Here is a 12663-nt window from a genome sequence, read left to right as displayed (position 1 = left end):
AGAGAAGCACCCTTTTTTCAGAGCTCCTCTTTCAGGCAGACCGCTCCGGTCGCCATCTTGAAACATTTCGCCCATAGGATTGCATTGCGGAAAACAATCGCGGATAACTACTGGGTTGTTTTTGAAGCTATCGTTCTGAAAATTCTTGTGCTCAGATTGTCGTGGATGGGGGTCATTTTGAGACTACTCTCACCTCTCTGCGTCGTGCGGGTCGCGTGCTAGAATTTTTTAAAAATCGGGTAAACAAACGGACAGCGCGGGTCAAACAGCGGTTTTCGCCCATAGGATTGCATTGCGGAAAAGAATTGGGGATAACTGGGTTGTTTTTTAAGCTATCGTTCTGAAAATTCGTGTGCTCAGAGAGTCGTGGATGGGGGTCATTTTGAGACTACTCTCAGCTCTCTGCATGGTGCGGGTCACGCGCTAGAATTTTTTTAAAAATCGGCGGGAAAAATACCTTTTTCAAAGGGCTGAGGGGCAGAGTCAGCTCCCGGTCATGATCACATGATCCCAAAGTTGGAGGAGGGGATAGGCAAAACGGGTAACTTGGGATTCTGGGAAACTTCTCTTTCTTAATCTGAACGGACTTTTCCCAGTGTTTTTTAAAACAGTAGCCCCACCAAATGCACAAAAACAACCTGAAATCATATACTAAGCCAATAATAAGAGAGCACTGCTACCCACCCTAACTTTGGGGAACAACTGAAAAGATGTGGTGCAAGGGGATGAGCTCCCCTAGGGCATCTCATTGTGGACGTGCCCTCACTCTCTCCTGTACTTGGAAGGCCATCAGAGCCTTCCAAAGAGAGTAACCCGGTGAAGCAATGCCTATCATGAGTTGAAGTGAGCGTTCTACTCCTCAGAGCTCTCGTGGTGAAGCAATGGCTTTCATGAGTTGAACTGACAGCTGCTTCCCCCTCCCCCGGGCACGTCCCCCTATTACTGGTAAAAGACAGATATAGCCTTTTTTTAAAGTTCTTCTTGTTGTTTATTCAGCAACACCGCTGCTTTTAATTCCACCCCTCCTTTGTTTATTTATTTATTTATTCCATTTTATATGCATTACTGGCTTATCCTTGGCTCACTTCCTTATGCCCCCAGAAATGTCTGCTGCATGCCTGCCTGCCTTCCCTCCCTCCTCCCCTGCCCACCTCGCAGGGATGTTGTGTGTGTGTGGCTTTGACTCAGGGGAGAAGTCCTTCCTGCGCTCATTTGGAGTTTTGGAAGTTCCAAATTTTGCAGGTTTAAGCCCCGCCAAAAAACAGGGGATGATGGGACTGCCTTGAGTTCGGCGTGCGTATGTATCCCTGGATAAGCTTTCATGGTGGTGAGTTTGAGGGGTTTTTTTAACGTGCAAATTGATGGAGCTATGGAAAGGGGTGTGAATGGGTGTTGGATTTTCATAAATTCCCCAAAAATCAGGGGATGATGGGACTGCTTTGAGTCTGGGCGTCCATGTGGACACATGGATAAGCTATCATGGTGCCGAGTTTGAGGTTTCTCACATGCAAATTGACGGAGCTATCCCAAGGGGTCTGAATGGGGTGCCCAATTTTCAAAAATTCCCCAAAAATCAGGGGATGATGGGATTTCCTTGAAACTTGGCGTGCGTGTGGACACGTGGATAAGCTATCATGGTGCCGAGTTTGAGGTTTCTAACGTGCAAATTGACAGAGCTATCCCAAGGGGTCTGAATGGGGTGCCCGATTTTCATAAATTCCTCAAAAATCAGGGGATGATGGGATTGCCTTGAAACTTGGCGTGCATGTGTATACGTCCATGAGGTGTCATGGTGCCAAACGTGAGGTTTCTAACTTGAACAGAAAAAAGTTGTTTACTTTTTTAGCTTTCAATGCAACCCTGTGGGGGGAAAAAACGGAGCTCCGATCCGGATCCGGAGCTCCGAGCGGAGCGGAGCGGAAATGGGCGGAGCAGGGGCGGTGTTAGGCCCTCTGAGGAGTTGCTGGGGATGGACTCAGAGGAGGAGGAAACAGAACCTGTACAGGCAGAGGCTAGTGTCACGGCTGCTGAACTGGTGCCAGCTGGGAGTGGGGCCAACTCAGAGAACGAAGGGGAAGCAGAGCCAAGTACCAGTGTGCCGGTGATTAAACCAGCAGGGAGCTTGGCCAATTCAGAAGACACAGAGGGAGAAACAACAAACTTACCTGCACAGTTGTTTAGACATCATAGGGCGGAAAAGGAGGCCCGGCGCAGATCTCTGCGTATTTATACTAGACGCCAACTCAATAGGGAACACCTGTAGCTGCCAGGGAGGGGTATTTAGAGAGCTGGGAAGCAACAAGAACTTGCCAGAGATTAACTGAGCATCCTGGCGAAAGCTCTTGCTTCCTGTTTCGGCTTGTGTTGACCTTGTATCCTGATTGAACTTTGGACCGGCTTGGAATTCGTGACCTGCTCCTATCCCTGGACCTCTGGATTGCTTTTTGGACTCTCTCTACCTCTCGTAAGCACTTGACTTTTGGAACTGAACTGGACTTTGCTTATGTTTAAAACGTCTTATACTCTGACATTAAAGAGGGAACTGTGTTATTTCATAGCACAGATAAAGACAAATTCCAGCGTGTGTTGCTGAGTTTGTGGCTGAATTCTTGGAGTTTGTCTGGGCACGCTGCCCACGTCTGTATCTCCGTTCAATTAGCTGGTCTATTGGCAGCTTTCCCGGACAGGCGGGGCGAAGCGGCCCGATCCGAAAATGGCAGATCTGGAAGTGAAGCGGAGCGGGGGGTCCGTGCACACCCCTACTCTAAATTACAAGTTGCAGAGGAACCACACTGGTGCAGAGCTACTCTTTGCATATCCTGTTTTGGGTCCTCCTCAGAGTTAGCTGATCGACCTCTGTAGGGAATAGGATGCTATATTAGATAGTCCTTTGATCTAAGGCTGTAGGAGTTTTCTTATTTTCTTATGTATTCTAACTTTACAAGTCTGAACATTACAAAAATTAAAATTCCAGACAATTTGTTCTCATTTTCTGAAATTTGGCACTGATTTTCCAGGTGCTAAGTCCCATAAGCTGGCCACATTTAGGGAATTTCCCTTCGTTGACAGATTTCTACTCTTTGTGATCATTTTTGCCCACCCATGACATACTTTCTCAAAAGAAGAAGAAAAAGGGGGTGGAGAAAGATGGCTGCTACCATACTGAGGCGGAAGCTTGGAGCTGCTGCAAGGAAAGTAAGTTGGGGAAGGGGAAATACTGTTCCCTGGGTCTGAATGTCTCTCTGTGTTAGTGAAGTACTTGTGTCTGTGAGAAGTGTTGACAGGGAGTCTTTGTGTGTGAAGTGCTTTGTGTATGTGTGTGAGTTTCTTGGACGAGATTAGGCCTAGTGCAACCAGGTCTATAATACTCTGAGGGATGTTGATGGCTAAGTATAGAGTTGAACCTGATCTACATGCAACACTTTACATACTGATAATTATTCAAAGGAAGGTACTATGTAGGAAATATTTAAGTGAAATCATAAGTATGGTTTGTTGCTGTGGTAAACATCTGTGTTCTTCACAGTAAAGGGCCTGAACAGAAGACACCTTAAACTGTGCTGGTTAAGGCTTTTGGTTACCCTATTTCTTCGATTCTAAGACACACTTTCCCCCCCATATAAACATCTCTAAAAATGGGGTGCGTCTTAGAATCGTGGGTGTGTCTTAGGTTTTTTTTTCCTGTTGGTGGTACTGAAATTTGTGTGCATCTTACAACTGATGGCGTCTTACAATCGAAGAAATACAGTAAGTAGCAAGGTATAAGGTGTCTTGTGTAATGTGTTTTGCTAAACCCTGCTCAAACCATATGCAGCAGGGTTAGCAGTTCTAACTGTGGCTTAAAGTGTTGTGTGTGACAGCACGGTTTGTGGTTAGTGCTCACCCCAGAGAACCACAGTTTCTATAACCACAGCGCCTGAAATGTCATCTGAACAGGCCCAAAAAATCTTCAGTTGTTGTTGCTGTTATTTATTTATTTATTGCATTTATATCCCGCCTTTTTTCCTCCAAGGAACCCCAAGGTGCTGTACATAATCCTCCAATGATCCATTTATTATGCTCTTCATGGTTTTAATTTTTGTGAACCGCCCAGAGAGCTTCGGCTATTGGGCGGTATAGAAATGAAATAAATAAATAAATTTCTATCCTTACAACCACCAAAATAGCAGCATATTTTGTGATATAACTTAGACTTGGGAGGGGGATCTACACTACTGCTTTAAAGCGCTTTATAACAGTTTTGACAACTGTTGGGGCCCAGGACACACTGCATATACAGGTTTCAAAACGTTTTCAAAGCGCTTTAAAGTGCTTTAAAGCGCTTTAAAAGCAGTAATGTAGACCCCCCCCCCCTAGGAAATGGATTATTTTTTGAAAGCCACCCATCCAGGTCCATAGCTATACATGCACTGAATCTGAATGTGCCAAGTCTGAATCTGCGCTATCTTCAGTACATTGATAGACATACTGATTAATGAGGGGTGATGTTAAACACATTTTATTTATTTATTTATTGTTATTTATTACACTTATATACCGCCCCCATAGCCAGGGCTCTCTGGGCGGTTTACAGAAATTCTAAAATTAAGATAAAAACGAGTATACAAAATTTAAAATTCTAAAACCTGGGAGAGGGCCAGAGAGGGGCAACTGAACTAAATTGACCCTTGTTGAACCCTGGTGTGTTTCTGTTCTGTTTGAAGTATTTTGGGCTGGAAATTCAACCTAACCTGAGCCCCACCTCTAACCTGCAATATTAACAGTGGACTATATTGAAGAGCTGTGCCATCTTGCATTTTCTCTTGGATACAGCCCTTCCTCCTAAAATAAATTAAGAATAATGGTCTGGATTGGTTTGGCATTGGCATGGATTTTTTTTAGTGACCCTGTTCAGACAACATGCTAAACCACGGCGATTAAGCATTTTGAGCTATGTATTATGGCTTAGTGTGTCATGTGAACCATGGCTTAGTGTGTCATGTGAACTATTCCTAACCATGGTGGTTACATAACCCCAGTTTAAACACGCTCACTAGCCATTTGCTGCAAAAGTGTTAGTGGCCTAACCATGGCTTAGCCTGTTGTCTGAATAGGCCCATTGGGTTTAAAAGGTTAAAAAAGAGGAAAGAAAAGACCATATTTCTCATATAAAATAAGCCTGGCGTTAGAGCATAAATTCCTATCTTTACTGCTACTTTTTGTTTGGTGGTGGGATGTGCTGATGCCCTGTATTTCTTCATTGTTTTCTTTGGATAGCTTTCAGTTCCACCGTGAGGGAGAAAAGGTAGCTTCAAAATGAAGCAGGAAGTTCCATTTCTCGACTTTTAAAAGGACGGTGTCTAGAATTGTGACTTCCTCAATTGCCTACAAAAATGGAAGGTGGGAGTGGGTTCAATTATCACGAAATAATTAGCCAGAATATTGCTGCACATTTTGCCTCATATCTCTGGTTTTATAAGGGATAGAAAAAAGATCTTACATGGGAATATTTTAAAGCCACTCCTTCTATAGGGAAAAAGAGGAAAGTAAGCAAAATGTGTACATTGCAGCAATGAAATGAAATATCTGGTTGTAATAATGAAAAAAACAAAACACAGTGTAAATAGGACTCTATTTAGGTGTAAATTATGGGCTTCATTCAGAAGACACTTTAAACTATGGCTTTGACCATAGTGTTTAAGCCATAAAACCAGGTCATGTTCAGAAGACATCTTAAACCACGGCTTGGTTTAAGTCAATCCACTTTGCAATGGAAATTGAAATAATATTGTTATATATCATTTAACTACTTTTGAATTATCCAGTTATACTTATTTTCCTCTTTTTCAGATTTCCCTCAGGAGAAGGGCCTTTGTTCTCACTGTTACATTGGCACTAGCTTGTTGGATCTTATTCCTCTTGTTGAATTCTCTTGCCACATTTATTCTCAGGATGAATTTTTTGAACCGGCCTAATATAGATTGCAATAGGAAATCACCATTCCTAGTAATACTGGTAACATCTGAAATTGGCCAAGCTAAAGCCCGAATGGCTATTCGTGTGACATGGGGCAAGGAAAGAGTAATAGCTGATAAGCTCATCGTGACCTATTTTCTCCTGGGAACTAATTTGTGGGCCCATGACCGGATTGTGGTTACTACAGAAAATTTAATATATAAAGACATAATCCAAAAGGATTTTGGGGATACATATTATAATTTAACTTTAAAGACTTTGATGGGTCTTGAATGGATTCACAAATACTGTCCACAATCTACCTTTGTGATGAAAACAGACTCTGATATGTTTGTGAACACCTATTACCTCACTGAACTTCTTTTGAAAATAAATAAAACTACTAGATTATTTACAGGTTTAATAAAAAATCATGACCTTCCAATAAGGGATCCATACAGCAAGTGGTTTGTGAGCAAAGAGGATTTTCCAGGGAGAAAGTACCCTCCATTTTGTTCAGGAACTGGTTATATTCTCTCTACAGATGTTGCAAGTCAAGTGTATATAGTTTCAAATAAGGTCCCTTTCCTTATGCTGGAGGATGTGTTTGTAGGTCTGTGCCTTGCTGAACTAAAAATCAAACCAGAAGAACTCCATTCAGAGCCAGCCTTTTTTGAAAACCAAGTTCCGTTTTCTCTTTGCCGCTACAGAAAAATAATCACAAGCCATCATAACACCCCTACTCAAATCCTTGTTTATTGGTTTGGGCTGGAGAGTTCCATGGATGAAGAATGCCCAGACGACGTAGGATCCAGTAATACTGGGCTAGATGGCAAACAGTAAAGGTCTCTCAAGAACTGGTGGCAATACGGATACTATAAAAGCAATAATGATAATCCCATTGATTTATGCAGGCCATTTTAAAAGGCTTTTAAAAAGTCTTAAAATATTTACCAATAAGTATCTTAAACATCTTTAGTAAAGAATTCACTTAGTCTCTTCTCTTCAAAGCTGCTTTCACAACACAATAAGCAATGGCCGGCTTCTTAAATCAGCCAGTATGGACTGCGGAACCTGGATTGAGGGGCTGATGTCTGAGCAGACATGTATGGGATTGCATTGTAAGTAAACATGGTTAGGAGCAGGGGGTAAGTGATTTGTAGTGCAATCATATACATAGCTACTCATATGTCAGTGCCATTGAATTCAGTGGGTCTTACTCCTAGGTAAAAGGGTCTAGCATTACAACCAGCCAGGATGGCCAATAGGAATGCTAGAGAGGTTGGAAATGTTAGAAAGGTTGGGAAAGGCTGACATAGATACATATGTGTTATTTATTTTATTTTTTTACGTAAAGATTTTTAAACTGCCTTTCAGGGTGCACTGTATATAATCTAAGTAAACATGGATACATTGATAGCTTTATTTGTGGGAATAACATAAAAGATTGAAATGTTCTCTTCTGTATATTGACAATTTAAAAGCTTTCTGGAATGGGATTAGGTGATTTTTAGAGTACCCTGCAATTAAAATGTTAATAGGAAAAACAATCGAAATTCACTGCTTTTATAATGTGAATAATTTATTTTAAAACATTAAAGTTGTTTTGTTCAGGGACTAAAGAGCACGAAGTTCCATTAAATACAAACATACACCCTATTATTGATAAATTTTGTTTTCAGTTAGCACATTGCACAACTAATTCTGTATACAGCCTTTGAATAATTACACTTCATTATTGCTAAGAAAGAGTATTGTAAGAAAGGGTCTATTCATCAAAGGAAAAATATGGACTGCAACTATGCTAAGTAGTAATTTGGCAGTAAGAGGAGCAAATGGCATTCCGGATAAGCAACTTGATTTAGAGCAGAGAAAAATCATAAGATTTGGAAAACCCCACAAAAGTTGTATTTGCATAAAATAATCCTAAGGCTTTTTAATGTTCAGTTACACTTGCAGACTTCATACCAAACCTCTACCACCAACAACTGCAATGAACTAAAGAGTTTATAATTACCTTCATCACACCAGCGTTATACTGTGCAATCACTGTGAATTGCGTGCAAAGGACTCCAAAGTTTTCCAGTTTATAATCTGCTTTGACTGTGAGTACTCCCATGCATCCTGCTTTAATTGTGCTTCTTAGGCAAAAGAACCGACGTATTTTACTACCCCTTTAGAAGCGAATCTTTTGTTGTTCTCTGAGCGGCCACTGGGGGCTCAGGAGGAGGATTTGATATGTTTAAAGTACAAATTAAACAAATGCTGACATCTGCATAAGTTTTAAAGATAAAGACATCAAAATTGGCACAGTAATAGATATTAAGGAGGGCTTTCAGCATACCAAATTTGAATCGGATTGGGTCATCCGTTGATTTTTTTAAAATGATTTTTTACATTTCTCCCCCTTAAACCCTTTTCCTGGTATGCAAAGGATCTTAGGGTGTGATTTAGCTAACAACAACAACAACTTTACGCTATGGGGATAATTCGAGGGAAACAGTTTCGTGGAATGAAGCCTAATATCTGCATAACTAGCAGAGGAGGCTGAACCTTTTCAGTGATAGGTTCACTGGCTAATTTGTGTTTTTTAAACTCTTCTTCTGTGATGCTGGCAACTACCATAGCTCAACACAAGATATTACGTAGAATTAACTTTACTACAGTAAACTGGTCTTCTGGGAATATTTGACAGATTGGGTCTGCTTTATTCTGAGACCTGGGTGGATTTATCTCATCTTGCTGAGTGAAGCGTTCTCTTTTAAATCCAAGTCACACAAAAAGCATAGGCATCTATGCTGGTCCATTAGAAAATGTCCACAGTAAAGCAATATCTTTATTAGGAATAACTAAAACAATCAGCAAGCTTTCAAGTCCTCCAGAACTATTCTTCAGGATGTTTAAAAACAAAAGAAGAGAAAGAAAGGGGACGATGTAAAATTAGCTCTCTTTCATTCTATATTTGTCCCTTTGCAGTTTTTGTACCGAAATGCAAGACTTCACTCATTTCAGCCTATCAAGATCCTTTTGAATCTTGACTGTCTTTATTCCTCCTAGGCGTATGATATCTGCTAATTTGATAAACAACCCCTCTATGTCCAGGTCATTTACAGTGGTGCTGGTGTTCACTAGAACTGGTGGAACAGAGGGCAGGTCATCAGAGGTGGATCCAAGGGGTCACCATAAACTACATCTATATACTTAAGCAATTAATTATAGTTAAGTAAACAGAAGGATAATGTCTTACCTAGGTTCATTTCATTTCATTTATTACTTCTATACCATCAAATAGCCAAAGCTCTCTGGACAGTTTACAAAGATTAAAAATACAATATTGTACAAAATATAAAAACCGTTTACATATAAACAGACAGCACACACACACGTATCTAAACAGTTTTGACAACAATAAAAAAGCCTGGAACTGATTAAAAATCTTATCATATCTTCCCAAATATCTGAGAGAAGAGGAAGGTCTTAATCTGGTACTGTAAAGGTAACAATGTTAGCAACAGGTGGACCTCATTGGGGAGATTGTTCCATATTTGGGGGCACCACTGAGAAGGCCCTCTCTCATTGCCATCTTCCGAGCTTCCCTTGCAGGAGGGCCTTAGATGATGAGCATAGTATATGGTAGGTTCATGCCAGGAGAGGCAGTCCCTCAAAACCAACACCTTGAATCTGGCTCAGAAACACAGCCTGTGTGAGCAGGCCAGAATCAGGGTTATGGGCTCCTTCACACCAGTGTTTTATCACACTCTCATCAGCCTGGTTTGTGGTTTTGCAGCATGGTACTCAGATGAGGTGGTGCCTGTCCTGCAGACACCCAGCCTCTTACCCTTTTTCCTAGAGCGGGAAAAGTCTGGATTATTTTCCCCAAATGGAATTAAACACCCTTCAGCCCCCGTGTAGTGCCATCCTCTCGCTATTTCCTTTGTTTGGTGTGTGTGCTTTGAAGGGAGAGCTTGCTGATGAAAGGGGAGGGCAGGGTGGTTGTCTTCCTCTAGCACCGTGCTGAACCAATGAGCTTGTGCTGAGTCGGTTGAATGGACTTTTACTGCTCCAACACCACTCTCATTGCCTGCAGAAACAGAGCCCAGCCAATGAAATGTTAAATTGCTAGACAACAAAGCCAGAGCAAAGGGGAAAAGAGCCCATGTTCACCACAATATTACAACCAATGAACTGGGGGTGGAAAGAGAAGGGTAGGGCAGGGTAGCATTAAAGAACAAAGAAAGGTTTTTTTATTGGAATAGCACGATAACACATACCCACATGAAAGGAGCCATTAGCTTGACACATTAATGAACTGGAGCTAGAAATTGCGGAGGAAAGCCAGGGGAAAAAAGTAGGTGTGATGGAGCCCTATATCTTCAGACTTTTCCCCTTTTATCAATCTGGCTGTTGCATTTTGCATGAGCTGCAACTTCTGAATATCTTCAGAGGCAGTGCCACGTAGAGTGCATTGCAGTAGTCTAACTTGGGGTTTTAAGAGCCTAGATGACTGAAGCCAGGTTATCTCTGTCCAGATAGGTTCATAGCTGAGCCATCAGTCAAAGTTGACAGAAAGCTGCTGAGGCCACATGATTCAAGAGACAAAGATGGCTTCAGGAGAACCCCCAAGTTACGAACCTGCTCCTTCAAGGGGAATGCAACCCCATCCGGAGCATGTTTAGCACCCTCCATATGGTCAGAAGAACTACCACTAATAGCATCTCTGTCTTTTCTGGACTGAGCTTCAGTTTATTACCTCTTATCCGGTCCATTGTCATAGCCAGGCACTGATCAGAAGGGCTCACAGTAAGTGGGATTTACTTGAGTGAAAGGTATAGGATTGGAAGAAGGCCTGGGGTGGAACCTATAAAACAACCAAGCAAGAACTGAGGATGCTCAATAGCCAAGGAATGTTATGGAAGGTCTCTGTTGGAGAGGGAAATTATGGAAAGCCAAGGCTGAAGAAGATAGGACCTTGGCCATCCTAAGTGGCTTCTACTGTACATAAGTATGATGGGGAAAAGGAAGCTGTTAATAAAATGTATAAAGTGGATGCCAAAGTTTTCATGTATGAGAAAATTGTTCAAATGACAACTACATAAATAGGTGGTGAATACATATGCCTAGATCTGTTCATTTGTTGTATTTTCCTAACAAATCTTTTTCTTGCTATGTTTGTGTGTAACAGATGGTTTCCCCCACCCCCCATATTTTATTGGGTGTTTTTTTAACATTAGTATGGTATAAACAAGGCATATAATCCAGAAAGCTGCACTCTTCTTTTGTGCCCACATTCTGAAAATCCACTAGGCCCATTACTAGCTTAGGGTGGAGTGGCACAAGTGTCCATGGTTTCCGTATACAGAAAGACTTTATTTTGGTTTACGCTGTGGCTCAGTTGCATGATACAACACAGGAAGACTTTGGAAAATCAACAACATGGGAGAGCAAATCTATGGAAAGTGCAATTTGTATTGCTGCTGGTAGCAATACAACTTTCAAAAGGATAGAAGTTTTGAGATACTGCCTGAGATAGCCAATCAAAAAGGCCTAAGTGCCATAGCAAAAGATCCAGTCACAACAAAGAGGTTAAATTTCTTGGTCATGGAACCAACCTGAGGGGAGGTGACTCCGGATTTAATCCTAAATGGTGTCACCCAGGACCTAGTACTAGATGTAAATGTTGTTGAGCCAGTTGGAAACAGTGGCCACAGAGCTATCAGATTTAATATATATTTAAGTGGAGGATTGCTGTCTTAAATCACCAGCGTTAACAAGATAAGCAAGCTGGAGACATCAATAGTCCATGGTCGAAAGCCAAAAGTATCCACCAGAAGCCGGGTCAAACAATATTGGGTTCAGGAATGCACCAAAGAGTAGTCAGAGTCCAGTCCAAGGTCAGGTTAGGTTCAGGCAAGATCAAGGAGCTGGTATGCAAATGACAAAGACCAAGAACAACAATTGTTTCCAGCACTGCTCAGTGCTTCTGGCTCTCTCCTTATAGGGATGTTGATGATTAATGATTGAGGTCAGCTGCAGAGGCCTGAGCTAGCTTCGGCCTGTTTCTGTGAGAGGCCACCGCTCAAACACTCCCAGGCTCGGCTGTTCCTCCTTTCTGCTTAATCCTTCAAACTGAAGCATAACAATTGCCCAGGAAGTCCAACAAAGACACATTTGACTTCAAAACAGGAAACCTCTCTCAAATGAAGGAACTGGTGAAAAGGAAGTGGAAAGGGGAGTCAAGAGGATTATATCCCTTCAAAATGCTTGAAAATTATTCAAAACTACAATAAAATTACACTTTAGCTTAGCTAAAATGTATACCATAGGTTAGGAATGATAGCACCAAGTCGCCCTATCGCCTTACCCTTCCATCCCGTTTTCCCCCACGGTCTTGGGATGATTCTGAGACCACAGAATGTGTAGCCCGCCATTGTAGTTTTGTCCCGGCTCCTCACGAGTAAACACAAGGAGCCTGGCATGGGGAACGGAGCTCTTCAAGCTCTCCGTGCCCATCAGGGCTGGGGGGAGTGGGGTCGGGGCCTTTAAAAAAAAAAAACCCTAACCTTTGCTCTGGTGCGCTCTAGCTCCTGTTACTTTAAAAAAAATGGCGACCGCGATGTCCTCTTCCTCCTGGATGTCGTACACCACGTGTAGATGCGGGGGACGATCTCGCAATCACAAAATCACAAGATCATACCCCTCCACCCCCCTCACCTAGACATGCCCAAGGAA

At 42.0% G+C, this 12663-nt stretch overlaps 1 protein-coding gene across 1 annotated transcript; it reads left to right on the top strand.

Annotated features, from left to right (window-relative positions):
• Positions 1 to 5931: 5931 nt before the first annotated feature.
• Positions 5932 to 6777, top strand: LOC134399612 (beta-1,3-galactosyltransferase 5-like). The gene has a single exon (XM_063127697.1). It carries the CDS (start codon positions 5932 to 5934, stop codon positions 6775 to 6777), a length of 846 nt encoding a protein of 281 aa, XP_062983767.1.
• The last annotated feature ends 5886 nt before the right edge of the window (positions 6778 to 12663 follow it).

The sequence above is a fragment of the Elgaria multicarinata genome, chromosome 5 (assembly GCF_023053635.1).
Source record: "Elgaria multicarinata webbii isolate HBS135686 ecotype San Diego chromosome 5, rElgMul1.1.pri, whole genome shotgun sequence".
Lineage (NCBI taxonomy): Eukaryota > Metazoa > Chordata > Lepidosauria > Squamata > Anguidae > Elgaria > Elgaria multicarinata.
The sequence above is the reverse complement of the archived record's forward strand: the minus strand, read 5'-3'. Positions and strand labels throughout refer to the sequence as shown.

Excerpts from the sequence above, each read along its gene's own strand:
- LOC134399612 (XM_063127697.1), top strand. The coding sequence starts at position 5,932 with ATGAATTTTTTGAACCGGCCTAATATAGATTGCAATAGGAAATCACCA.